A 26,189-nucleotide genomic window follows, 5' to 3' on the forward strand; every position below is an offset into this window, starting at 1 on the left:
ACCTTAACCTGTGTGTGTTGTTGTTGTTGTTTTTAAACAGGTTTACTGAGCTATAATCTGCATACCATTCACACAGCTGTCCAACCATCCTGACGATCCACTCTCAAACACTTTTAACCCCCCCTCCCAAAAAAACCCTGTGCTCCCATTTCCCCTTGCAAGTCTGCTCCTCCAGCCCTGGGAAACCACTAGTCGATCCTCGGTCTCTACAGGTTGGCCTGTTCTGGGCATTTCATTTAAACGGGGTCACACGGGGTGCCTGGGTGGCTCAGTCAGCCAAGTGTCCGACTCTTGATCTCGGCTGTCATGATCTCACGGTCGTAAGATCAAGCCCCACCTCAGGCTCCATGCTGAGCTTAAAGCCTGCTTAAGATTCTCACTGCCCCTCCCTGGTGTACCACTCCTGCACGCGCTCTCACTCTCTAAGAATAAAATAAAATATGGGGCGTCTGGGTGGTTCAGTCGCTTGAGTGTCTGACCTCAGCTCAGGTCATGATCTCGTGGTTTTGGAGTTCAAGCCCCACGTCGGGCTCTGTGCTGACAGCTCAGAGCCTGGAGCCCGCTTCAGATTCTCTGTCTCCCTCTCTCTCTGCCCCTCCCCCACTCACATGCTTTCTCTCTCAAAAATAAACGTTAAAAAAAATTTTTTAATGAAAATAAATAAAAGAGAAGAAAACGGGGTGAGGTAAAACACAGTCCTTTGCATCTGGCTTCTCTCACTGAGCCTCATGCTCCCGAGGTCCAACCACGGGGCAGCACGTGCCAGAGCTCTGTCCCTTTTTACTCCCGGGCACTACTCCGCCACTGCAAGGACTGCATTTTGTTTATTCGCCCACCAGGTGACGGGTCGTCTTACTCTTTTTACCAGCTGCCTAGCACCCCATCGATGGGGGTGTTGAACTTACCAGTCCTCTTCCCCTCTAGGAGGTCTGCGGGTTGTTTCTAACATGCCGCCATTACAAAAAGTGGAACGGTGTGAACCTTTCAGCCTATGGAAGTTCACATTCCGCCTACACACGGGTGGGCGAACTTTGCTCTAGTGTTTACTTTTCCTCAATGGACACGGAAATCTCCCCTAACCACTCTGTCTGCCTGATAAGCCCCCCAGGTGGTCACTTACTCCTCGTCGGTCTGCACACAGTTATCGAGTTCGATCACGTGGCTCCCGATGAACCAGACCAAATTGGAGAAGTAAGGAACAGCAGTTTTATCTCGGATATAGTGCAGCATGGCCTGGTTATCCACTGAGAAAATTCACAAAAGAACAAGAAAAAAAAGTCAAGCCACCAAAAATAACTTAGGGAGATTTGAAAAAAAAAAAAAAAGAAAAGAAAAGAAAACCACAATGAAAAAGCTCTCTGCTATCATCTGAACCTTTTCTGTCTTTCCTGGGAACACTTGAAAATGGTTAGCTTATTCATTCATGAAATCATACTCATCAAGGCAGTTCTTATGCTATTTTTATAATTAATACAATTAACTGGGCTAAACCTCAATAGTGCAATTAGAAAGCCTACTTTCTCAGCAATGCATTTAGCTTGGCTACAATGAAACTATGCCATTCTCAGGCAAGTTTCCTGTGTTTACATGTAAGGATAAGTTAAGAAAGCAGAAAACCAGAAGTTAATAACTTACATGACACTGGAATAAGGAACACGGGAATCGTCATTGAAGGAAAGGCAAAAAACAGACAACAGTTAACAGGGTTAAGAACTGGGATGGTGAGACAGTTGCTCAGAGAACAGAGAGCTGGGCAGAAGGTGTCTAAAGATACAGGCTGGAAGAGAACAAGAGAGGAGAGAGAGCAGGGGGCCGCAGAACCGGGGCTTGGACCAGGGCGCAAACTCAGAAGCCTGCTGGGTGGGCCGGGGGACTCAGTGAGTGAGGCTGGGAGGCCTGGTTCACCGGCACCAGCTCACGGCTGCTCTGTGGGACTGTGGGCCCAGAAGGGCCAAATCTCTTTCAAGTCAGAAATGCAGATAGTTACCCGAGTTCTCCCAATGTTTAAATACGGGCAACTATACATCTTTTCAAGGAAAACCTTAGCCAATCGAAACCTGTCTGAGGGCTGGATCCGGCTCTCAGGCCCTCAGTTTGCGACCCTGGGTGGGCCCCCGCTAGATTCTTAAAGACACTCTCCAATTTAGTGCGATCCCAGAACTAGGCTGGAGTGAGTCCCTCAGGACCTTTCCCCACCCCAGTAAGGGTTATCTCAAGTAATAACGTCATGACTCATGCTCGTGAAGGTCAAAGCCCTTTATTCTTTGAGAAAATGGGAGCTCCAGCTCCAGTGCGGTGACTACCGGGGAAATAACCCCCGGGTCGCGCAGACAAGGTGTGCCCTCCCCGGGCGGCTCCAGGCCAGGAAACTCGCGTCCAGCCGGCCTTTATGCCAATGCCGGCAGGAACCCGCGGAAGGGCCTCCTCTGGAGGGGATGTTGTGGGCATTAAGCACTTCTTGAAGAGAGGAGAATTTGTTGGGCTTTGCAGTCAGTTGAGAATACGATATTGCCCCCTGCTGTCGGTGACACAAAATGAAGCACAAGATGCTTCATTTAAATGTTATTTCAAGATAACATAGCCCCAGGGCCGTATGGAAATCTTACAGCCCGAGACACAAAAATGTAAATATAACCTTTAAGAGGCAGCTTTGCCTTTTCTAGTTATCACATGGCAGCTGGAGTCCCACCTGTGCCTTTCTTAGGACATCACTAGCACTGTGGATCTGGTCTAAGACTTCAACATGCAGAACTGCGTATGCACCAAGAGAGTGGCACAAAATTCACCCAAGGGGCCAGTTAAATGTCCCACGATTACGAGCCTTGCATGACACATGCAACCCCAGCCGTAATAAGGGAGCTCCCCGTGCCACCAGAGAATTTTAAATGCAGACTCATGGGAGCAAGCCCCAGTCAGAAGTCAGACAAGGCGTGAGCTCCTAAGAAGGCCTACCTTTGTAGACATTCAAAGTTATGGTTCTTACAGCAATTCTAACCATGCTTTCGGGGTGGTTGAAAAACTTGATGGCTTCTGTGTACAGGGCAAAGTCGTTAGTGTGCTGAAACAAAAAAGTACCAAAGATGAGTTATGAGCCCGTAGGGCAGGCCTGCCCCCACCCAGCTTTCTGAAGCCTATCAGACTCCCATGAACCTCAGGCCAGGGGTTCACCCCCGGTGGGGAATGTGGGAAGGGACGGGGAGGTGAGACCATCCCAGAATATTAAAAAAAAAAAAAAAAAAAAGCAGGGGGGTGGGGGGGGGGTAGGGAGTCCAACAATGCCAGACTGGGGCCTGTGCCCTGTTCTACCAGTTCTCAGCTGGGTGCTGTAACAGTTCTGAGCCTCTGTTTCCCCGTCTCTAACACGGAGATAGTAATTCCCATGTCCCGGCCGCTGGCATTCAACGTGAGGATTTCAGGAGCAGAGCCCGCCATGGGACCTCCTACTCAACAAGCACTCAGCCGTAATGCTAGCTCCTACCATCAGATGCCACGTCCACGAATAAAAGGCAAGCGTGAGGTTTTCCTCACATTCGGAATCTCTTCTGGCTGTTACACATTTCTCTGTCTAGAAATACTAGAAGTACACACATTCGCAAGGAGCAGGAGGGTCTCGGGAATCAGCTGGCATGAGAAAGGGATCATGGGAAGGGATCGAAACGGTCCAGAAGCCTGGAACTCCGCTGCTGGAGCCTCAAGAAAAGCAGGATGGGCTCTGCTCCCCTCTTCTGGTCAGGTTTCCCACTTGGCTCCGAGCATGCTCCGAGGGCACCGGTGGGCGGGAGCGTGGGGAAGAAGCAAGAGCCAACCTACAGCAACGTGACAACTGTCAAATGAGGACGATGCCACTGTGAGCACCAGAACTGCACCCGTGGCAGGTGGTGGCTACAGTACTGGGCCACGTGAAAGAGAAAAGGGAGCCCACCTGAGAAATAAGGCCCCTGCAGCTCCTCTGGTGACCAGAAGGATGTTCTTCCAGAACCATCGCTCGGGTCCAGGAATCCCAGAGTCCTGCCCTCCCACCCTGGTGTCTAGAATTCCAGCTGCAGCTGAGCGGAGGTACCCTCTCTCTGGTCTGAAGTTCACAGGTAGATTTTCATCCACCTGGGAGAGCTGCCAGGACAACCCAAATCTCATCCACGTGTCTCTGGACACATTTAATGAGCACCTACTATCTGCCAGACACGGGGCCACACCATGTCAATTTTTCAAACTGCCACAGATTTGGCGGTTGACGGCTAGTGTGTCTTCCCTTTCAGGCCAATTCTTCCCCACTATTAAACTACACGAGGAAAATCGGGGTTCAGGCTGATGCCGCATCATGTGGGGATAGCTGGATGGAGCTTGCACAGACTCCGAAGGTACGTTTGAGAGTTATGATCTGACTGCAAAGAGAGGCGGGGCAGTGCAAGTGACCACCAATCAGAAGACACTCGTCATTCGGGCCCCTGGCTGGCTCAGCGGGTTAAGCGTCCGACGTTCGGTTTCAGCCCAGGTCATGATCTCGCGTTTCGTGGGTTCAAGCCCCATGTCGGGCTCTGGGCTGACAGCGCGGACAGAGCCTACTTGGGATTCTCTCTCTCCCTCTCTCTGCCCCTCCTGTGCTTTCTCTCTCTCAAAAGAATAAATATACTAAAAAACAGGAAGACACTGCCATGCAAACAGCACCTGGCCTCCAGGAATTTCCAACGATCCTCACCTCCTGTGTTCACACACTGACATCCTCTCCCACACGGACTCAAGCCTGGCCTGTGTGGCCTCAACGACTCAGTGGAAAAGATGGAGTGTGGCCTCTGAGGCTGGGTCATAAAAGGCATTACAGCTCGTCTTGGTCTCCTGGATCGTTCGTTCCGGGGAGAACCAGCTGCCATGCGGTGACGTGACTCAAGCAGCCACTGGAGAAGCCCGTGTAACTGAGGCCTCCCACCCACGGTCAGCCACGTTGAGTGAGCCACCCTGGAAGCAGCTCTCCCAACCCCACCCAGCCTTCACGTGACTACCCTCGTGAAAGACTAAGCCAAGCTGTCCCGCCAGGTGGCTCCCAAACTCCGGATGCACCGCAAGAGAAACGTGACATGACTGTGACCGAGAAGGCACAAGAGGAAGTCTGCTGGGGGGGGGGGGGGGGGGGCCTTCTGGGAAAGAAGCGTTTGAAAGTTAGAAAGGAACACAAGAAGGGAAATAAGTGATCTCTTCAGGCTTCTCGGCAGCGGCATGTGAGTATGTGATGTTTGGAGCCGCTGCAGCCATCCTGAGACCATGAGGGGTTGTGCCTGAGGACGGATGCCAACCGTGCGGTCACCAGAGCAGGAAGGGAAGAAAGCCCGGGTCCTCAGTGAAGTGATCGTGCCACAAGATGGATCAGACCCAGGACGGCCAGCATCTGTACCTTCTGGTATGAGATGAACTGACCTTATCAAGCTCCTTTTCATTGGAAAACGGCAACAATTTATTTTTCAAAATTGCTAGTAATGATCCCAAGGAATACCAGGGACATTCGCTTGTGAAGAATAGTGTGAGCTCTGATTTTAAGGAGCTAGGTACATACTAGGGGCTCCGAAGACATCATCTCCCTTCATTCGATCCCCGGAAAATCCTTCGCTGTAAATCATCATCCCCCTTCTCAGATGAAGAAACTGAGGCTCAGAGGACTGAGACTTCTCTAAGGTCACACAGCAGGGAATTGGCAAAGCTGGGTCTGACCGCATTTCAATCCCAAGTTCACTTTCAGGCGCTTCTGCAATGCAATGTTCCTCAGTAGCACAAACTGAATTTTATGTTAAAAACAGGTAACTTTTAAATAAATCAAATACATATATATATATATATGTGTGTGTGTGTGTGTGTGTATATATATATATATTTTTTTTTTTTTTTTTAAGCCTGTCAAGGTCAAACACGGTTGCTCTGAAAAATCAGGAAATGGTGAGTGCCCACGCGCTTTGTAAACAGGCACGAGGCCCCCCGGACAGAAGGTGCCCCTCCGATTAGCTAGCTTTCCACCCAAACGCACCCCTCTGGCAGTTACTTACCTCGTTGTAAAAGAAATGGACGGTGTGGTTGTTGAGTTTTAACGAAAGTGTTTTCAGGAACGATATATAATATGCCATAATCTCCTCATCGGAAAAATCAAACTTATGGACAATGATAGAATTTACATAGTTATTAGAGAGCAAATAATCTAGAGGGAGGGGAAAAGAAAAAAAGGAAGACAGGTTAATTCACGCTGGAGGAAAGTCAAGCAGACAAAATTGGGTAACAGACGACTCTGTGAATGTACTTGAACCCCTCGAGATTCTGGGTCGCCAGGGAGCAGCTTTACCTGTCTACCAGCAAAGAAGTCAGCCAGACATGACGCACAGCCCAAAGAAAGTTCAAGAGCCATGACAGAAGGGCCCGGACTACCCCGCCCTCCTACACCAAACAGAAAAAACATTTGAACTTTTTTTTTTTCATTGCTGACAAAGTTCACCAGAGAGCTGGGGGTGGGGCAGATGTGTTGGTGCGTGGGCATTTTCACAAACCACCCACGGGCAAGGGTAAAAACCAACGTATTTTATTAAAAGCTGCTCCATTTTGCCATCAGGAGTCATACTGTCATCCCTGAATGCTACAAAGGGCTACATGGATTTTTTCCTCCCTATATGGCAACACAGTTTCATAAAAGCTACTTTATGCTAAACCTCCCGGGGACGCCCAGCACCAGGCTGAGCGCTTTACGTTATCGTCGCACCCATCCTGCAGAGCAGGTGGTCTTCTTCCCGTTTTGCAGAGGAGTAAAAAAATTCAGAGAGGTCGATTAACTTTCCAGAGGTCACACAGCAGTCTGTCACAGACATGGGATTTAAGGCGGGTCCTCTGTCAAAGCCTGTGTTAGCAGCACGCACTAATGGGGGCCGGTAATGAAATCTGGGTGCCGAGGGCCTGAGGCACTGGGACCGACTGGAGAGTGGCTACCCCCTCCCAGCCCCCAGCCCCTGCAGAGACGCAGACCCAGCATGGTGAGAGCCTTCAACTGTTCGAGGGGCTGGAAAACAGAGGTGAACGTTCCATCTCCTGACTCTGACACGCTGGCCCCTAGGTCGCCTGGTCCTGAAAGCTGTTCTGGTGGCAACATCCGGAGTACGGGCCAGCCGCGGCCTGCGGGGCACAGTCCCGGCCTTGAGTCCTTTCCAGGCATGTCTCCAAATCCTCATCAGCCACCCCGCAAAGCAGGCGCTGCCACCCCCTGCCCTTCGGACGGCCAGCCTGTGAGCTCTGACCCAGCCCACCCACGCACCCCCAGATGGTTAAAGGCAGAACGTGATCAACCCCTGCACCCACAGGCAGGCGTGGTCAGAGCGAAGCTGAGCGGTGTGGAGCCTGGCTACTCAAAGTAGCCCGGCATCACCTGGAGCTCGTCGGACACGTGGAACCTTGGGCCCCAGCCCTGCCCACCTCCTCCGATGTCAGGGGCGGACCCGGCACACTCCATAGGTTAAGGAGTCCTGCATGGCTTCCTGTCGTGCTCACGCGTCTCAGAGGCAGTGTGTCTGAAGGGAACCTGGATCCGCTCTGCCCCTGCCACCTCCCAGCTGGGTGACCCGGGGAAAGCCACTTAGCCTCTCCACTCCCCAGTCTCCTTGTCTAAAAACAGGAGTAACGGCGCCTTCCTCAGGGGTCGGCTGTGAGGATTAAAGGAGATGAGGTACGAAGGGCAGCAACGGGCACAAAGCAAGCACTCAGTAACGGCCGCGGCCACTTTCCATCCAGCACCCTCACGTGGAGCCTCCAGCCACCAGGACTGAACACAGGTGCTCTCAGGGGGAATAGGAAATAAACTGCAGGGGCGCCCAGGTGGCTCAGTCACCTGCGCATCTGACTCCGGCCCAGGTCATGATCTCACGGTTCGTGGGTTTGGGCCCCGCATCGGGCTGCGTCGACAGAGCAGAGCCTGCTTCAGATCCTCTGGCCCTTCTCTCTCTGCCCTCCCCGCTTGCATTTTCTCTCTCTCTCTCTCAAAAAATAAACAAACTTAAAGAAAAAACGGAAATAAACCATTATTTGGTGCCAACGAGGTATCCAACGTAAACCGATCAAAGTACTACCGGAAAGGCTGACATCACCAGACGCTCCCCAAAGAGCCATCCGGGAGCACGGGGCCCACAGCCGGGTCCTCCTCAGAAGCCAGCTCTCCAGGAAAGCCGCTGCCTTCCGGAAAGCACGCTGGGTGTCCTCGGCTTTACAGAAGTCTGTAGTCCCAGAACAGTTTTCAGAATCTCCAGATTCTCACAATTCCGGATGCAAATCTTGGGGCCTGCTCCAAGAGAGGGGGCAGCGGGTCGGGGGCGGGGTTCCTAAAAATCTTCATTGACTTAATTGCCAATTTTTTTTAAAAAAATCTTAAATCAACAACTTGTAACAAATTTTTTAAAAAATCAATTTTTAACTGTTCAAAATTGAGGTTACGCGGATCACAAATCTTAAGCGGACAGCTTAATCTGTGTGGAAATGTACATATATGTGGATATAAAGTCTACGTACCTATGTACTTATTCATATATACACACCTCACAAGTCTTGGACATGCAGCTTGAGGAATTTTTGCAAATATATACACCACGTAAGCACCATCCAGGTCAGACAGAGTATGTTTTTTGTTCCCCAGAAGGCTCCCTGATAGCCCTATCCAGTCAATACCCTCTCCCCAACGGCAAGTTCTAGTTTGCCTTGGATCACATAGACTCATTTTGCCTATTTTTTTTAATATTTACTTGTTTTTGAGAGAGAGAGAGAGAGAGAGACAGAGACAGAGGATGAGCAGGGGAGGGGCAGAGAGAGAGGGAGACACAGAATCCGAAGCAGGCTCTGGGCTGTGAGCTGTCAGCACAGAGCCCGACGTGGGGCTCGAACTCACGGACCGTGAGATCATGACCTGAGCCAAAATCGGATGCTTACTCAACTAAGCCACTCAGGTGCCCCTGCCTATTCTTGAACTTCATACCCATGGATCATACGACACGCAGGCCTCTCGTGTCCGGCCCCTGTCACGCGTTACCGCATCTGAGAGTTACCCACAGTGCTGCACGCGGTGGTAACGGTGCATCCCTTTGCTCCTTTTTGCTACGCAGCATTCTACTCTTTACACAGTCGACAATTTAACCACCTGGAACCTTAACTCGGAAGGAGCAGCCCATGTGATGCTGACACCCAGAGCCCTTCTTTTTCACTGTCCTCCTGGCCGTGGTTGGGGACGCGTTGGCTAGCAGGACAAGGGAGTCCTGAGACGTCCCGTGGAGCCCCACTGTGGCTGGCTGGCAGCTTCCGGGCCATCAGAGGCACAGATGCCTATGCCGTCAGCCTCAGATGTACAACCAGGAGCCTCTGTGCTGCGCTTTCAGCTGGAAAAGTCACACGCTCCAATCATTCCCCAGCGGGGACTTTTCCAGGGCCTCCACGCGATGACTCTGTGGGCGGTGGGGGCCGCCATGGGGGCAGCAGCGGTGCCTCTATTCTTCGGCTGGGATTTTTCCACTGCCCCCTCACCGTGTGGCCGACTTTCTGTGGTATCCTTTTCTAATCAACCCAGGAGTCTGTACGTAATCTCGGTCTCTCGGGCCTCCTGTGACTTAGGTCCCCAAACCCGACGGGCAACAGGTGCACTTGTGAAATGGCTGCTGGTAATAGTGAAAATCCGGAAACCACCTAAATGCCCGTGGTCAAGTTCAATCACTTGGGGCTCGGCAAGATGCCGCCAGTCAACCAAACTAGGTGAGGACACGTGAACGGACCGTATGAACATGTAAGACACATCAGCAGGTGGGGACCGCATAAAGCAGAAGGCAGAACGCGCTGTGTCTACCCAAGTGGCAGGGTGAGGCTCTGCAGAAGTTTTGCTTTCTATATTCTCACGGCGTTTTATTTTTGTTGTTGCTGTTTTATAATCCGGATATTTTCTTTCTATAATTGGAAAAAAAAAATAAAAGCAAAACTCACCGTCCTCCTCACCCCCACAAACCAAAGTTCTGTCAAAGGCGGTGCTGTTGGCCGCTTTTACAGGGCTTATAAAAAGGATTCTGGTGAATTCCCTGTAAAGATACTGGCATCTGTCTGCGTACCTCACAGCACGGTATCCTTCTAAGACCCAATTCAGAAAGCCGTGTGATCCAGAAACTCCAGCGTTTCCTATTGCCCCAACCCCCACCTTCGATCCAGGAGCCCCCGGGCGAGCTTAGGAAGGATAACCAGACAACAGACATTTGGGGGGGGACGCTGGATTTAATGATAAAACCAGCCTGAGTGGACATTTCCATCTGCCAGACCCCACACCACGTTCCTCACGCCCGCGGTCACGCTTAGGCCTCAAACCACCCCATTCCCCAGATACGAGTGTCATCTCTGCTCCACGGAAGCAGAAGGTGCAGCCTGGAGAGGACAGTTCGCCCCCAGAGCACGTGCAGGGCGAATCTGGCAGAGCCGGGCCCGGGAGCTGGGGGGCTGGAGTCCGGGGCCTGCACCACCGAGCTGGGTCTTCCCCTCTCTCAGTTTTCAGAAACCACACACAATTCGCATCCAGGGTAACAAAAGCTGTTAACATGGGAAACCACTTAGGGAGAGTGAGTCAACTCACATCTGTCAACTCCCATTCATTCACTGGGAAGCGTGAGCGCAGGCTCCTAGGACGGCAGCACCACCTAGTGGCCACTCTGAGAGCCTCCGCTCAGCAGCCAGTTCCGGCCGCTCCCCGCTCCCTCCTGATAGGGATGCCACTGTCTTTACCCCCTTCCATCCACCAGAAACTTTTCCTAGACCCTTCTTGGGGACCTAGAGCCTGCTTCTAACACAGACATCCGGTCACTCGTCTTCTCTTCCCTACTCCTGGCGGGCAGGGCCCAGGGATTGCCGATCGCAAAGCGGGCCAGTCAAGCCCGGAGGAGGAGGAGCTAAACCAACGTTTCCCACCCTGGGCTCTGCTGACACTCTGAGCTGATAGCCCTTTACCGTGGGGCGCGGTCCTGCGCATCCCAGGACTCCACCCGCCAGAGGCTAACAGCACCCCCAGCCTCTCACCCAATATGACACCGACAAATGTCCTCCTGGGGCACAGTCACCCCCGGGTGCGGGCACTGAACTAACACAGCTGGACTCACACCCCTTCCGGATCCGGGCACCGCTAGAGCGCTCACCAGAGGCTCGTGACGCAAACTCTCCCGGCATGGAGTGAGGGTGCCCACAGCACCGGTCTCCCAGAGCGGCTGTGTCAGAGGAGGAGCCTGGGCTTAGTGAGGCCAGAGAAGGAGCTTGGGTCTCACTCTCGCTTGCTCCTGGGTTGTTCTTCCTCACCCTGCTACCTCCAGGGCCTATTCTGTTGGCTGATTTTTTTTTTTTTTAATAGCAAATGAGTTTTTACTGGAAGTTTAAGAATACCGTAGATTCTGTGGCAACTCACAAATTCGTAATATAATAATTGATACCTCAAACCAAGAAAACGATATAACCAAAACTTCATTTCCAAATGCAAATCAGTTATACTTTGTTGAGGAGTGGCTCACGTGAATGTACAGTTTTTTAAAAAAAAGATGACTGTTATAATCCAGTGCGTATAACCACTTAGCCATACTTCAGTTCTGTTAAAAATGTTCTTTTGGAGAATCCAGTGTGAACACCTTCTACTTTCCTTGAGGCATTTTCTCCAGGGACGGAATCACTCTTTAACGGACGGCACTCAGGAAGCTGTTTGATGATACCCAGATCGTACTGGTATCTTGAACACAGGTCTCCAAGGGGGCCCAGCTCAAATTTGCGGAGTAGGTACTAATTGTTATCAAAAATTAACAACTTTAGGTATCTTTGTTTTGGATTTCTGTGGTTCAGGCACATCCAAAATTTCTTCATAGTCTGCACTCGATCCCTCCGCCCAGCGGCCGGCTGTGACCATTCCGTCTGAATTCCGACTCTCAGGGCAATCTCGCTTAAAACGTTCCACAGAACAACAGTCTACAGCAACCACCATCAGCACAGAGTCCCCTGGGATTCTCAGGACAAGATATGGGCAGATGCCCCATCTCTCCACCAACAAAACATTCTACGGGAGGAAATTCACCAAGAGCCGGGTCCACTTTGGCTCTGCCCTAGGTGAGCTCATGCTCTGTGGACCCACACTCCAGTGCCCGTATCTTGATTCTCGAGGATGGCTGGGCGATCTGCAATCCCGTGGCCAGGTTTTCTACAGTGGAAACATACCACTGCATTTTTCTTTGCTGCTGGTCTTTTCAGTTTCCTTCCCTTTTAAAAGCAACTGCAATTTCTTCCCTTACCTCCTGAATGTTGCTTTCATCTCCCCATTATGAACCACCTGTGAGTTTTGTCTTGGGTATTCCAGAAATCCATTTACACCTTCATTTAAGTACTCCTTTTTCTTTTCTTTTTGTGTTTTGCTTGGGGCGCATCATTTTTAACAGAGAGCCTACTGGCTTCAAGTTGTTTACCCTTTGGTAGGTTTTGGGCTTCGCCCTCAAACGACCCCTTCCTTCGTGTCCTCCCATGATGTTGCAGCCAAAGGTCTCTTACTATGTGCGGTAGTAACTCGTGCCCACCTGGTCACGGTATCATCAAAGGTACCTCGTCAAACATGCAGGAATCCTCCAGGGCAGCTGAGTTAGTGAGCCAGAGAGGCCCCTCCCTGTTGGCTGGTTATTCAGCAACCCCAACGGGTTATAAAGAAAAAAATGTGAACAGCCCAGAACCATTCAGCAGAGAGGAGCCCTCACAGCCCTTCCCAGTACCCCACTACGCAGGGATAAACATGGTTAGGGACTGAACTGCGTGGCCCCCAAATTATCATACTCAAGCCCCGGCCCCCACTGTGACTGTATTTGGAGACAGAAGCTTTAAGGAGGTAATTAAGGTTAAACAAGGTCCTACCGCAGGACCCTGGTCAAAGGTGGGCGTCCTTAAAAGAGGAAAAGATACCAGAACTCACTACACACACGCGTGCACACCCACACACACACAGAAAGGCCACGTGAGGACACAACGAGAAGACAGTCATCTGCAAACCAGGAAGAAAGGCCTCCCCAGAAACTAACCCTGATGGCACCTTGATCTTGGACTTCTAACGTCCCGAGCTAGGAGAAAATAAATTTCTGTTGTCTAAGTCACCAGGTCTGGGGCATTCTGTGACAGCAGCCCAAGCGCCCTAACACACACGGTAAGCTCAGACGTTCAAAAAGCCACACGAAAACCACGCCAAACTCCAGGCTGCCAAAGCTCAGCAGTGAGGGGGCAGGTATCAGGGGCTATTCTTACAGAGTGAGGTCTCGTGACTGATATTCTCAAAGAGGATGTTCAAGGTCTGCAGCAGCTGAACGCACACGTAGCGGCCTGATTTCTGCCGCAGGATGTTCAAGAAGAAAACAAACATGTTCTTCTCCAAGAAGAAGCTGGGGAGAGAAGGGGAAAGCATCAGAGGTTTGCGGCTACTCCTGGAGATACACGTCACCCCCTGGCTATGTGCACCGCATGTGTGTGGGGGCCGCCCCTGGCCCCCAAAGGCATCCAGAGAGCAGCCGGGTCACACGGCCTGCGTGGCCCCGGCTCCTCCCCTCCCTCGATGCCTCCCTCCGCCACCACAAAATGCAGCCACTCACGCTCTCTCCCCAGAATCTGAGCGCACGGCCGATCCTAGGAAGCCATGACCTCGATTCCTACAGAAAGGGCGAGATCTTTACCGCCAAAGTGATTACACATTATTCTACCTATGCTTGGAAACCCGACAGGCAGCATTCTCCATCCAGTACTCTGTATCCTCAGCTTTCCGTACTAGGCCTCTTTCCTTGGCTTTCGTATCTTTGAGTGTTAGTGATAACCAGCATTCCCTCCAATGGGGCAAAACAATGCTACTAAAAGAATATGGGTTTCCAAATCCAGGGAAAAACAACTGGAGGCAATTGAAGGAGCCGATGTGGCAGGGAGACGCTCGTCAGTCCCTAAGTCAGCTTCTGCCTTTCTTATTCTGGACAGGACAGCTGTCTGCATGCAGCCCGGGAACACACACTTTTGAGCCACATGTTGGCTCTTTTAGTCTTGAAATGGAGACAGAACCCCCTATGCCTATACCTTTCTTTAAAGGAAGAAAATGGGGTTTTCTAGCTACATGTTCTCTGTATGCAAGCTAGGACCAGGTAACCTCTCATTTGGGACACTCACAACAGGTCCCTGCAGTCACATGTATCTGTCACTTAGTTCTCCCCTCGGCTCTCAGCTCCACGGTGGCAGGACCATGGGCCTGGCACTTGCTCGGGGCTACATAACCTCTGTTTGAATTCCTGAAAGGGTAAATGAATAAGGAAACATGACCTGAGAAAACATGACCTCAAACCTTATTCAACTCTGATTCTGGGAGCCTGTCTGCCTACAAAGGTCAGTCACGCTGATCCCAAGAATATTTCTACCATTTGACCCATTTTGTCCACCTGTGCTTCAGGTTGAATAAATCAGTGACTCCCAAGGGTCGCCCAACAGGCTCAGTGCAGCACAATGACCAATGTGGGAACTTGTTAATAATCAGAGTATAAAACAAACATCATGAGCCCATATTGATATAAATAAATGACTGGGGTGCCTGGGTGGCTCAGCCGAACATCCGACTCTTGCTTTTGGCTCAGGTCACAATCTCACCGTGAGATCGAGCCCCGCATTGAGCTCTGTGCTGACAGTCCAGAGCTTGCTTGGGATCCTCTCTCTCTCTCTCTCTCTCTCTCTCTCTCAAAATAAATATTTTTTAAAAAAGAGTCTGTTTCTTAAAAATAAATAACTCACTGAATACATAAATGGGGAAAAGAGACAAATCTATGCAGATTTTCAAATACTGTATATAGCTACTCACCCCTTTCCAGAAGGTTGGAGCTTAATTCCAAGCCCCCAGGTGGGCTACATTGGGTGACTCTTTCAAAGGTGGTGTAGGGAATGGGGAAAAGAGTAACTTTATAGTGGAAAAACCTGGCTGACACCACTTTAACCAAACAATCAGAGTAACTTCACTAGAGCGCAGGTGGATGTGGGGGCTGCTGATACGGTGGGCTGAAAAGGACATATTGTTACAGTTATTTCTACCCCAGGCTAATCGTGAGAAAAACATCGCAGAAAGCCAGATCGGGGTGGGGGGAATGGCCAGTGCTTCTCGAAAACACATCAAGGTTTTCTCCTGAAAACAAGAGAAGACTGAAAATCAGTCACAGACCAGAGGTGGCTGGGAGACGCGACACTCTGCGGCACCGCGAGAGCCCAGACTGCGTTCCCAGAGCAGAAGGGGGATCTTAATGGAAGAACTGGTAAAATCCAAATCAAGTCAGGGGTCTACCAAACAGTAACGAACCAAGCTTAGCTTCTCAGTTTTGACCAATGCACCCCAGTCATATAAGACGTTAACAGTGGGGGAAACAGGGTGAGGGGTGCTGGGGAACTTTCTGTACTAGCTTTGCAACTTTTCCATAAATCTAAAGTTATTCTAAAAGAAATGAATTAAAAACAAATTCTCCTGGGCACTCCACGGGGGGGCCATTTAGGAAGCACGGGCCAGTTGTTCTGAGACAACAGATGGGCTCAGAAAGTCCACTCTAGTCAAGAGGGACACGGTCTCTAGCCTTTAACCCGAGGGGCTATCTCATCCCCAAAACAGACACCAACCGACCAAGCGGTTCCCCGTGCATCCTGAGATGCATCTAGTCCCCTCTGCAGGCACCGCCTCCCTCCCTACTCCTGTTTTCCTTTGGGGAAGAGGGCTGCGTCACGGGTTTGCATTTTCCACAAGTAAGGATGAAGACAGAAAGCTATCTGGAAAATCAGATTAGCTAATAAGCTAGGCTGGAAATGGAACTCCTTTACTTGTTTCAAAGGGGCTTTTTAAGGGGCCTCAAAGCTTCCAGTTGAGATTATCTTATATAAAAATAAAACCTGTCTTTGGTGGTGGTTGTAACCCGAGTCCCTCTGCACTCAGACACCGAGACAGGTCTCCTGGGGAAGCTGTCCGTGGCCTCCAGCCTTTGCTTTTCATCCGTCCAACAGGGACATCTTTCCGAATTACCACGTGCTAACAATTCTGGAGTGCCTCCTCTGTACCGGGCAGTAGGCGGGAACTCTCCTTTAAAGATGAGGAAAGTGAGGCTGGCCTAAAACTGCTCATCTAGGAAGTACGCCAATGAGGAGAAACCCCTTCGTGGGCTCTGGGCGTGAGCTGCCTCGTGCCTGCCTACCAGCGGTGTGACAGGAGATTAATGGGGATGCGGACGCCGCCCCCGGGGCAGCTGGGAGACTTAGATTATCTCATCGGGAGCTCAGCACTGTGCCTGCCCAACAGTTAACACAATAAATATGAGCCCTTCGTGTCTCTCCAGGGCAGGGCCCTGTCAGTTCACTTCGAAGCTAACTTCCCAGGACGTTTTCTCCCCTTTGGGGAGGCTGTCAGATGCTACTCGGAAAATCATCCATGATATTTTCAGATTTTTCGGGAGACGCTCATGTCCCTTTCCCATTTTCAGCTTACATTTCTCCAGTGTCTCAAGGACATTTTGTATGGATAGAGATATAGATAGCTATCTGCGCAAGACCAGGCTGGTATCAGATCCTGATGTCATCAAGAATGACTCATGGGATACATTTAGAAAAATAGTCAAAGGAAGGAGAGTCAAAAAACAAAACAAAAAAACACACGAGAAACCCTTACTCAAATACAGAGCTGTCATTTTGATCTCCCCAAATTAGGATCTCGGTGATGGAACGGATGGTCTCCACTAGCAGGTTCCGGTTCTGTTCTGTGACTGTGGTGTTTTTGGTCAAAACGTGGTACAGATACCTGACGAAAAGGAAAGAAAATGAAGCATTACCAACTGAAACGGCCAACCAGGCTCGGTGACCGCCGGCGACGTTTCTGAGGACAACTAGCGGCCCTAGCTCAGATGTGGTTAGCCCAACTCCCGTCCGGAGATGCTAGTCACCACCCAAGACACATGGCAGACAGTGTTGTGAAGGGTTAACCAGAAACCCGCCAACCCAAGCTGATGCCGGGGAACCATCAAGCCCTTGAAGACGGCCATCCTCAACCTCCGGGGTGCAACAGAATCACCTGAAGGGTGGATACAGTGAGGGCTGCTGGAGCCCATCTGGGGACTCAGAACCAGCAGGACGCGCGGGCCTTGTCACGCTCTCCCCACGTGATCCCGATGCTGGTGGAGCGAGGGCAGGCACACGGCCCAGGCCAAGAGTCTAGCAGCCGGGCTGGTGCAGGGACTGAGAAAAGGCGGAGTCACAGATTAGGGAGGGCAGGTCCCCAAGCCAGTCGCAGGGGCAAAAGCCACCTGCAGTCAAGACAATCCCACGCCCATCAGAAGTGATAGCTGGACTAAACCCTGTGGCTCGAGGTTCAAGGCACCGAACTCAGGTGCTGAGTGCCCATCAGAGTTAAGTGGGTCTGGGAGGGAGGCTCCTGCACTGTGCCCCATGTTCCCCAAAGGCCTGGGCTGCACCAGGCCTGAGCCCGCCGCGGGGGGAGAGGCAGGCCGACCCGGACCCAGCCTCAGGCCGCTACTGGTGACCGGGACAACAGAAAGAATCACCGAGGCCGGTCCTGGGCAGTGTGGGGACTAGCGTCTGGCCGAGTGCCCTGGGCAGGGGGGGGGGGGGGGGGGGGGGGGGGGGGGGGGGGGTGATGGTGAGGCACAGCTTGTAAGGGATGGCGTTGCTGCAAATGGCAAAAGCTCCTTCTCTTCTACGGCTGAGTAACAGTCCGTTGTATATACACCACATCTTCAGCCGTTCGTCAGTCAGTGGGCACTTGGGCTCTTCCAGAAGTTGGCTATTAGGGACAGTGCTGCCGTCAACACTGGGGGGCCTCTGCCCCCTCGAATTAGTCTTTTTGTATCCGACACAGACGGAGCTTGAGAGTGTTACGCTAAGTGAAATGAGCCAGAGAAAGACAAATACTGTATGATTTCACTCATCTGTAGAATTTAAGAAACAAAACAAACGGCGGGGGGTGCAAAAAAAAGGGGCAAACCAAGAAACAGACACTTAACTATAGAGAACTGACAGGTACCAGAGGAGAGGGGGTAGGGGGATGGGTGAGACAGGTGATGGGGATTAAGGCGTGCACTTTCCCAGGTGAAAACTGTTGAACCGCTCAATTCTACACCTGAAACGACTCTTAAGCTTGTCAACTGGAATTTATATAAAAACTTGAAGAGTCGTTAAGACGGCGGGGCATCTGTGTAATTCGGTCGGTAAAGCGTCTGACTTTGGCTCAGGTCATGATCTCGCAGTTCCTGAGTTTCGGCTCCGCGTCGGCTCTCTGCCGTCAGCAGAGAGTTCACTTCAGAGCCTGTCTCCCTCTGTCTCTGCACCCCCCACTCTCGAGCACGTTCGATTTCTCTCTCTTTCTCTCTCTCTCTCTCTCTCTCTCTCTCTCGCAAAAAAAAAAAAAAAAAAAAAGTTAAAAAAAAGATGGCAACTCTCGAGCACATTCGTTCTCTCTCTCTCTATCTCGCAAAAAAAAAAGTTAAAAAAAAGATGGTGACTCTCAAGGACGTTCGATCTCTCTCTCTCTCTCCCGCAAAAAAAAAAAAAAAAAAAAAAAAAAAGTTAAAAAAAAAGATGGCGCCTCCAGGCTAACTTCAGCTGTCACGGTTGGGGAAGGAAAAGGGGACACTAAGAGGAAGTGACTCAAGAAGGGTCACCTCCTGACTTCTTTTATGGCTACCTTCAGTTTGGAGGTGGGGCTGGTGAGAGCAAGGCAGGGAAAGAATAGACAGGATCCTGCCATCGAAGATCTCTAAAAATGGGTAGGGTATAGGGGCACCCGGGTGGCTCAGTCGGTTGACCGTCTGACTTCGGCTCAGGTCATGATCTCGCAGTTTGTGAGTTCGAGCCCTGTGTCGGGCTCTGTGCTGACAGCACAGAGCCTGGAGCCTGCTTCAGATTCTGTGTCTCCCCTCTCTCTGCCCTTCCCATGCTCATGCTCTGTCTCTCTCTGCCTCGATAATAAATAAATGTTAAAAAAAAATTAAAAAGAAATGGGTAGGGTATAAAGAGGTAGAACCTTGCAGATGCAACAGTCAGGATGAATCGGCTTCAGGGGACTGGGTTTTATTTATTAATATTGTTGCTGTTTGTTCGATTTTAAAGACCGTATAATCAGTCACTTAATCATTTCATTAAAGATTGCATGCAACTTTTAACACAACAACTAGAACAGCTCTCCAAAAACAGAGATCTCCACCACCTGTGCCCAAATCTCCGGGCGAGGCTGCATATGGGCCTGGAGGCCAGCTTCCCCCTGTGCCAAGGGACCCCCACACGCTGAAGCTGATGGGGGGGACCCGCTCTTGAATCCATGCCTCCGTTCCCTTCCAGCGCATTTTCACCAAGAAGCTCAAAGAGCGGAGTTTTTCAAATTGTGCTTCACGGGACCCCGGCATCAGAAACCCCTGTTTCAGCTGCAGATTCTAGCTCCCCACCCCAGACCCACCGAATCTGGTTCTGGGGTGCAGACCCCCAAGTCTGCATTCTGAATAAGCTCCCACGCAAGTTTCAGAGTAGTTGCGTCACCCACACCACAGCCATCAGTGACATTCTGGGTACAACCCACAGTGTGCCCCCTACCATGCCAGGGCAGGTGCTGTTACCGGGGGAGGGGTGGGGAGGAGGAGGAGGCAGATCCTCCCCCCTCTGGTGTTTCCTTCTGCCGAGGGGATGGAATCCATTAGCCTCCCACTAACACACTCCTGGCCTCGTACGAAACAGCGGCCTGGGGGCCCGGGTAAGCGGCTCTGCTCTGAAAAACCACCGTAGGGAGAGGAGAGTTTAAAATCTTATGGTCAGCCCTGGCTTCTAACTCCTGACATCTCTTGGTGAAGCCTTCTGTGTTGAGAAGCAGGAGCTGGTGTGCTGAATTAAGAATATGCAGCTGGGGGCACCTGGGTGGCTCAGTGGTTAAGCGTCAGCCTTCAGCTCAGGCCATGATCTCACAGCTCATGGGTTCAAGCCCCATGTCAGGCTCTGTGCTGACAGCTCAGAGTCAGAGGATTCTGTCTCTACCTCTCTCTGCCCCTCCCCCACTCACACTGTGTGTGTCTCTCTCTCTCAAAAACAAGTAAACATTAGAAAAAAACTAAAATATGCAGTTGGATGAAGAGGCAGCGGCCACCCACATGGGGGCGGCAGGTAGCCCCCTTAGTACCGGAGCCTCCACCTTGAGGAAGTGAAACCCGCGGGGGGGAGGAGGGGGGGTCATTTTGTTTGAAGATGTAGTTTCAACACCCACACAAAGGAAGGAGAGTCACGAGATTGATTACGTATGGATCCCAGAAGCTGGGGGCAGGGGTCATGCCATGAGCCAGAGGACCCGCTTCTCCATCCCAGGTGAGGGAGGCAGGAGGTAGAGACAGGGTAGCACCTATTACCGTGAGGCTCCTTGCCCCTCACACATTTTGTCTTAGGGTACATCTGGAACTGATTTTTTGTGGATGGTGTGAGATATTGGCCAAAATTCACTTTTTCCATATGGATATCTAGTTGAGGCAGCATCCTTTGCTAAAAAGGTCCTGCTTTCTCCCATGCACTCTAATGTCCCCTCGGTCGTTTATCAGATGACCACACCTGCAGGGACTTTCCGAATGCTCTAGTTCCACTGATCTATTCATTACCTTTGTGCTGATACCATGATGCCCGATGACTGCGGCTTTATGATAAATCTTACTAGGTGATAATGGAAGGGCTCCTGACTTTTTTCCCTTCTTCCCCCCCCCCCCCCCCCCCCGATATTACACTGGCTATTTTTGGCCCTTTGCATTTCCATATAAATTTGAAAATCACCTACTCAACTTTCACAAAAACACTTGCTAAGATTTCCTTTAAGATTGCCCTAAATCTATAGCTAAATATAGAGGGAACTGACATCTTTACAATAAAGTAACATCATGACATTTACATTTCTTTCAGCGTTTGCTGCAGAGAGATCTTGCCTATCTTTTGTTAAGATTTATTTGTAGGTAACTGATGTTTTTTGATGGTGTTGTAAATGGCAGTGTCTGAAATACTCATTTTCTCGATGTTGGCTGTCGGTTGTTGCAAATACCCACGACATCTCAATCTTTAAATTTCTGTGATGATTATACCTGCACCTTGCCCATCTTTTCACTCCCACTATGGCTGTGCCACAGTTTATGTGCCTCAAGTTTAATAACTTTCTAATTTTGAGTTTAACACTCATTTGAGAAAGGCTGAACACTTCAACAACAATAACAAAGGGGATGTCAATCCTGCCACTGCCCAGACATGAGCACTGCTGGAGTGTAATTTATTTAGTTGGGTCTCTTCCTTTGCCATGGATATTTACATGGCGGAGCTCATGCTGTATATCATTTCCATGTCCATCTTTCCCCCTTCCCCATACTTAGGGTAATAAAAGCATTTTTGTTACAACATCGGCAGGCATCTATAATGGCTACATTGTATACCGTTTAGAAAACAAGCACAGGAGTTACTCTTCTGCTGGACATTTGGATTCCTCATTGTTCAGACGATCAACAATGTTACCATGGCCGTGTTTGGGGGCAAGGCTGTGACCCTATCTGAGTTTCCAAGGGCACAAGGACAGATTTTTCTCTTACAGTGATCACTGGTCCAAGGAAAACATTTTCTCTCAAACTCTGCGTGTGCACATTCTTATCATCACCATCACAAAACAGTTGCAGCCTACTTTTGCTCGGCCCTCCTGACTGCTTCAGATGTAACCACTAATTAAACCCTTACAATAATCCTGCAGGACTGATGCTCTGGGAGGCCAGGGCCTGCACAGAGTCCTGATAGAGGGGACCCAGACGGCCTGACTCCAGATCCCCTGCTTAGAACCATTAGAGTACAGAAAATGCAGACAATGCAGGAAACGCTATTATTAACCAAGCATTTACATGAAGTTATGAATGCCCTACATGCAAGAAAACCGAGCAGATAAACAACAAACCAAAAAGGCATGAAAATACATATCAGATTGTAAAGTCAGTCCTCATAACTGACTCTTACTCTGTTTCTTTGGACAACAGCCAACACCACGGAATCCCCAGCACAGGCTCTGTAGAACGGAGGCTCTCAGGATCAAAACCCTGCCCATGAGCGACCTCTACCTGGAGACCAGCTGAAGAGTCTGAAATGCCTGGCGAGTGGAAAACCACAGCCTACTGCCAGTGTGCAACCAACACACCGGAGGCTCCTCGCCAAGGACAATGGGCTGTAAACAAATTCTGCCCCACAGACCCTGCTCTCTCAAGAACCACTTATCTCACAGGTTAAACCATTACGATCAACAACAATTATGTCCACTTCAGAGACGGACACACTAAGTTCATACGGGTTTTATGACTTGTATCAGAATATGCCTCTTAGAACGCTCCTACTGGAAGATCCTGAAACTGACCCATAAGCTGAAGGGTAAAAGGAGTGGCAGAGGCCTAGACGAGAAGTCCACTCCCCCAAAGCCAGGCCCCAAATAACAATGTCGGGGGGCGGGGGGCGGGGGGGAAACAGAGGGACATAGAGCCTTTGTCTATTTGGTCTGCTCAGCACCGGGGCGGGGGGGGGGGGGGGGGGGACTACTGCTAACAGCATCCACCCTGCGCCTTGAAAACCACCCCTGGTCAGGGCCCAGCCTTCTGGCCAGCAGCACAAGGCCCAGCTCCTCATGGGCTGCAACCAGACCAGAGGATTGGGGAAAGGTGTTACAGGCGGTGCTTCTCCCGATGAGTCACCCCAGAAAGATGTCAAACTGGGCCAGCCAGTGAGACTGGGTCTGAGATTCGGGGAGCTGGCAACCACACGAGGGTGTAGGCAGGGCTCTCGGCCCTACAGAAAGCCACAGCTCCAGGACGGGCACTGGAACCAAACTGGCCAGAGCAGGCTGGTGTGGAGAAAAGCCTGGCCAGACTTGCCTCTTACATTCACCCTGTGATAAACACTCCTTGATCACTTATCGTGTGCCAGGCCCCGTGCCGGCATCTAACAATTCCCAGGTGGACAAGACACGCCGGTCTCTGTCCTTACGAGGCTTACGTTCAAATGGGGAGAGGCAAACACATGATCACGCAAGAGCACTTCTGATGGCAAAAGGACATGCCTGAGGAACCCTGGGCAGCTTCCCGGGCATCTAACTCGCAGCCAGGATAAAGCCTGAAAAGCCCAGAGCCTCTAACAGCTGGTCTACCTCTGGTGACGGTAAGACTGTGCGTGACAGTGGGCACACTGAGCGGGACAGTGGGCACCACAAGTGACATTAGAGACGACAGTAGAGCTTCTTGCCGGCTGAAGTCACAGGGCAGTTTTTATGGAAGAACTGGTACTTCAACGACGCAGGTGGGCGTCTGGACGGGCAGGAAGGGGAGGGGAGCTCCAGGGGAGAGCAAAGATGAAGACAGGTGGGCGTGTGAGGTGTGTGGAACAGGGAGCGAGAGAGGAGGTCCGTGAAGCCGCACAAGAAGCACCCTCGGATTAGGGCCGGCTGCCACCCTCGCTTCCCAGGAGGCCGAGGGGACGCCCACCTCCTGCTGGGCCCTCCCCCAACCTGCTCTCCAACTCTGGCTGCACCGCGGCACTCTGGTTAATTCTTCAACGGCTGCCCACTGTTCTCAGCCTGATGTCCGAATTCCTTCACATAACTTAAGGAGATGTCTCTGTGACCTCTCCCGCGTCATGAGCCTGCTGTGGGGTCCTGCACTGCCCCCTCACCCCACGTACACCACCCTTAGTGAATAACCTGAGCCTTTCTCTCCTCCAGGCTTCTCAAACATGGTTTGGTCTGCCTAAAGTATCGTCCCTCCCACCCCGCCCCTACAGCCCGGCACACCCCTCACTCTTTACGTCCCCATTTAGATGGGTGTCTGCCAGGCGCCTGGGTGGCTCAGTTGGCTGAGCCTCTGACTGGATCTTGGCTCAGGTCTTGATCTTGCAGTTTGTGGGATGGAGCCCCCTGTCGAGCTCTGTGCTGACAGCACAGAGCCTGTGTGGGATGCTCTCTCTCTGCCCCTCTCCCACTCGTGCGTGCTCTCTCTCTCTCTCTCTCTCTCTCATAAATATATATTTAAAAATAAATAAATAAAATTTAAAAAACTTTTTAAAAACGGGTGTCTGCCTACCAAGGATGCTCCTGACCCCCTAGCCTGCATTACAGGGCCCTCATGCCGAACTGGATGGATGGGAACAGAGTCTAGAACACTCCGACGGCCTGGAAGAACTCGGACCTGACACGATGGGTGCTTGGGCTCATTATGAGTGATATGGTGAATATGATATCCTAAAAATTATTCTGACAACACTGTACCCTTAAAAATAATCAGTGCTCTCTTAGGCAAAAGTAGACTGTACCAGGAATACATGACCATTTGCCTGCTAGGTATACATTCCTCTTCTCTTTGGGTAATAACCCCTGATTTTCCCAGGGGGAACCTCCCCTGTCTCTCATTCTCTGTCCACTAGCTTGGGGGGGGGAGCTGATGCCACCCCAGCTCCAGGCAAGGGCCAAGTACAGCACCAAGGGTCAAGGGCCAAGGGTCAGGGATGGGCATGAGATCCCCAGGTGGTCCAACTATACTCACTTCTGGACTTCTGCTGGCAATATTTAGAAAAGATGCTCCCTTTTCCCCACGGATTGCTAGACGGCTATGATGTAAGCCTGGAGCCCGCTAACGATGGCACCAACACAGGAGATACGCAGAGACAAGAACGGGAAAGAGACAGACTCTGACAGCTTTTGTCTGAACACCTGCACTCAGCCGTGGCGTAGCTAGCGATCGGAGCCAATCCCTTCCATTTGGGGCCTAAGGCAGTTCTAGGTGGGTTTCTGTCCCTTGCAACCAAGACTGTGGACCCCCACACAAAGGTGATCAGAGTGAAGGCAACGAAATAACCTAACACCACAACAGTCCTACCAGCAGCATGCTAACTGGCAGTTTCTGCTAAAGGTGATCTCGCGGTAGCAATCCTGCAAATGCGTCAGCAAAGATTCTCCTTGCTGGTGGGCATTCGGCAGTCACTGTCACAGCCGTGCCACCAGTGTGGGCAGCACACCACCCACCCGTGACATGTAGCAAATAACCTCTTACTATCTCAGTCTCCCTCAACTAAATCGCTAACTCAGGTCGGTAGACAAAGACCACAGGCACACAGTTTTCCGTTATTTAGCAAAAGTAAAATCCTAACAGGCTGCCTCCTTTCCAGGGTGAAAGCGGAGAACATTATGACGAATAACGTGGTTCAAAAGCAATTCCGGCTCTCTCTGTTATTAGCCTCTCAATTTTTCTTTACATCTCGAACTGTTCTTTAAAATAGTCTGTTTTGAAAAGGGGGAGGGCTCCTAGATGCCCTGCATGTCAAAAAAAAATTTTTTTTTCAATCCTAAATTCTTTTATTTACCTTAATCTTTCCACCCACACTGCCATGAATATATTAGGACCTGTCACTTGTCAGTGGCAGCCTGACCAATTTGTATCAGGTGCCCAGGACTTTCCCAGTTTTAGTACTGAAAGTGCCACGTCCTGGGAAATCCCTCCACCCCAGGCACTGCGGGATGGTCACCCTTCGTGTCAGGTGAAGCTCAAGTCCCATTTTACCTCCACCCTTATTTCCTACAACCACCAGCGCCACCTTGAAACTCCACAAACCCAGGGTCCCCCTGCCCACACCCTGCGGCCCCACATGATGGCTCCTGCTTGTCCCTGAAGACTTTGCTCTGGTGTTGCCTCCCCCAGAAGGCTTCCAAGGGTTCCTACAGAACCCTGGACCTACAGAGATCCCGGCATCTGTCACGCTGTATAGTCTGGGTGTTATGGCTGTCTCCCCCACCAGCCTGTGAACTCCCTCAGGGAATGAGCTGTTCTGTACCTAAGGCCCAAGATGTTTACTATCGGAGCCAAATGAAGAACGTCACAAGCGCTGGGGTGAGGACCAGCTGTTTACGGCACTCTTTTCCAAGTCATCTTGGGATCTTCCGAGTCCCACACCGATAGGTAAATCGCCGAGTTGCTCAGACTGTAATACGGATTAAGCTCATCTGCCTGACCCAGGACAGGCAGCTTGGGTTTCCAAAAGCACCCAATGGCCTTTTAACCTAAACAGTGAAACTGGGCAGTGCCCAGATACGTAAAAGGAATCTGAGAACCTTTACCATCCCCTTG

At 50.9% G+C, this 26,189-nt stretch overlaps 1 protein-coding gene and 1 pseudogene across 10 annotated transcripts in view; both read right to left on the minus strand.

The window, feature by feature from the left end:
* Nucleotides 1-26,189, minus strand: part of CLEC16A (C-type lectin domain containing 16A) — a 201,831-nt gene that overhangs the window by 173,171 nt on the left and 2,471 nt on the right. For all 10 annotated transcript variants that reach the window (XM_042921638.1, XM_042921640.1, XM_042921637.1 and 7 more), the window contains exons 2-6: nt 16,700-16,828; nt 13,285-13,418; nt 6,030-6,178; nt 2,953-3,058; nt 1,121-1,244 (exon numbers count right to left, since the gene is read on the minus strand). In XM_042921638.1, the coding sequence (XP_042777572.1) occupies nt 1,121-1,244; nt 2,953-3,058; nt 6,030-6,178; nt 13,285-13,418; nt 16,700-16,828 (642 nt within the window). The remainder of the gene's footprint in view (nt 1-1,120; nt 1,245-2,952; nt 3,059-6,029; nt 6,179-13,284; nt 13,419-16,699; nt 16,829-26,189) is intronic.
* LOC122210250 lies at nt 11,464-13,027 on the minus strand (annotated as a pseudogene).

Source organism: Panthera leo, chromosome E3 (genome assembly GCF_018350215.1).
Source record: "Panthera leo isolate Ple1 chromosome E3, P.leo_Ple1_pat1.1, whole genome shotgun sequence".
NCBI classification, from domain to species: Eukaryota; Metazoa; Chordata; class Mammalia; order Carnivora; family Felidae; genus Panthera; species Panthera leo.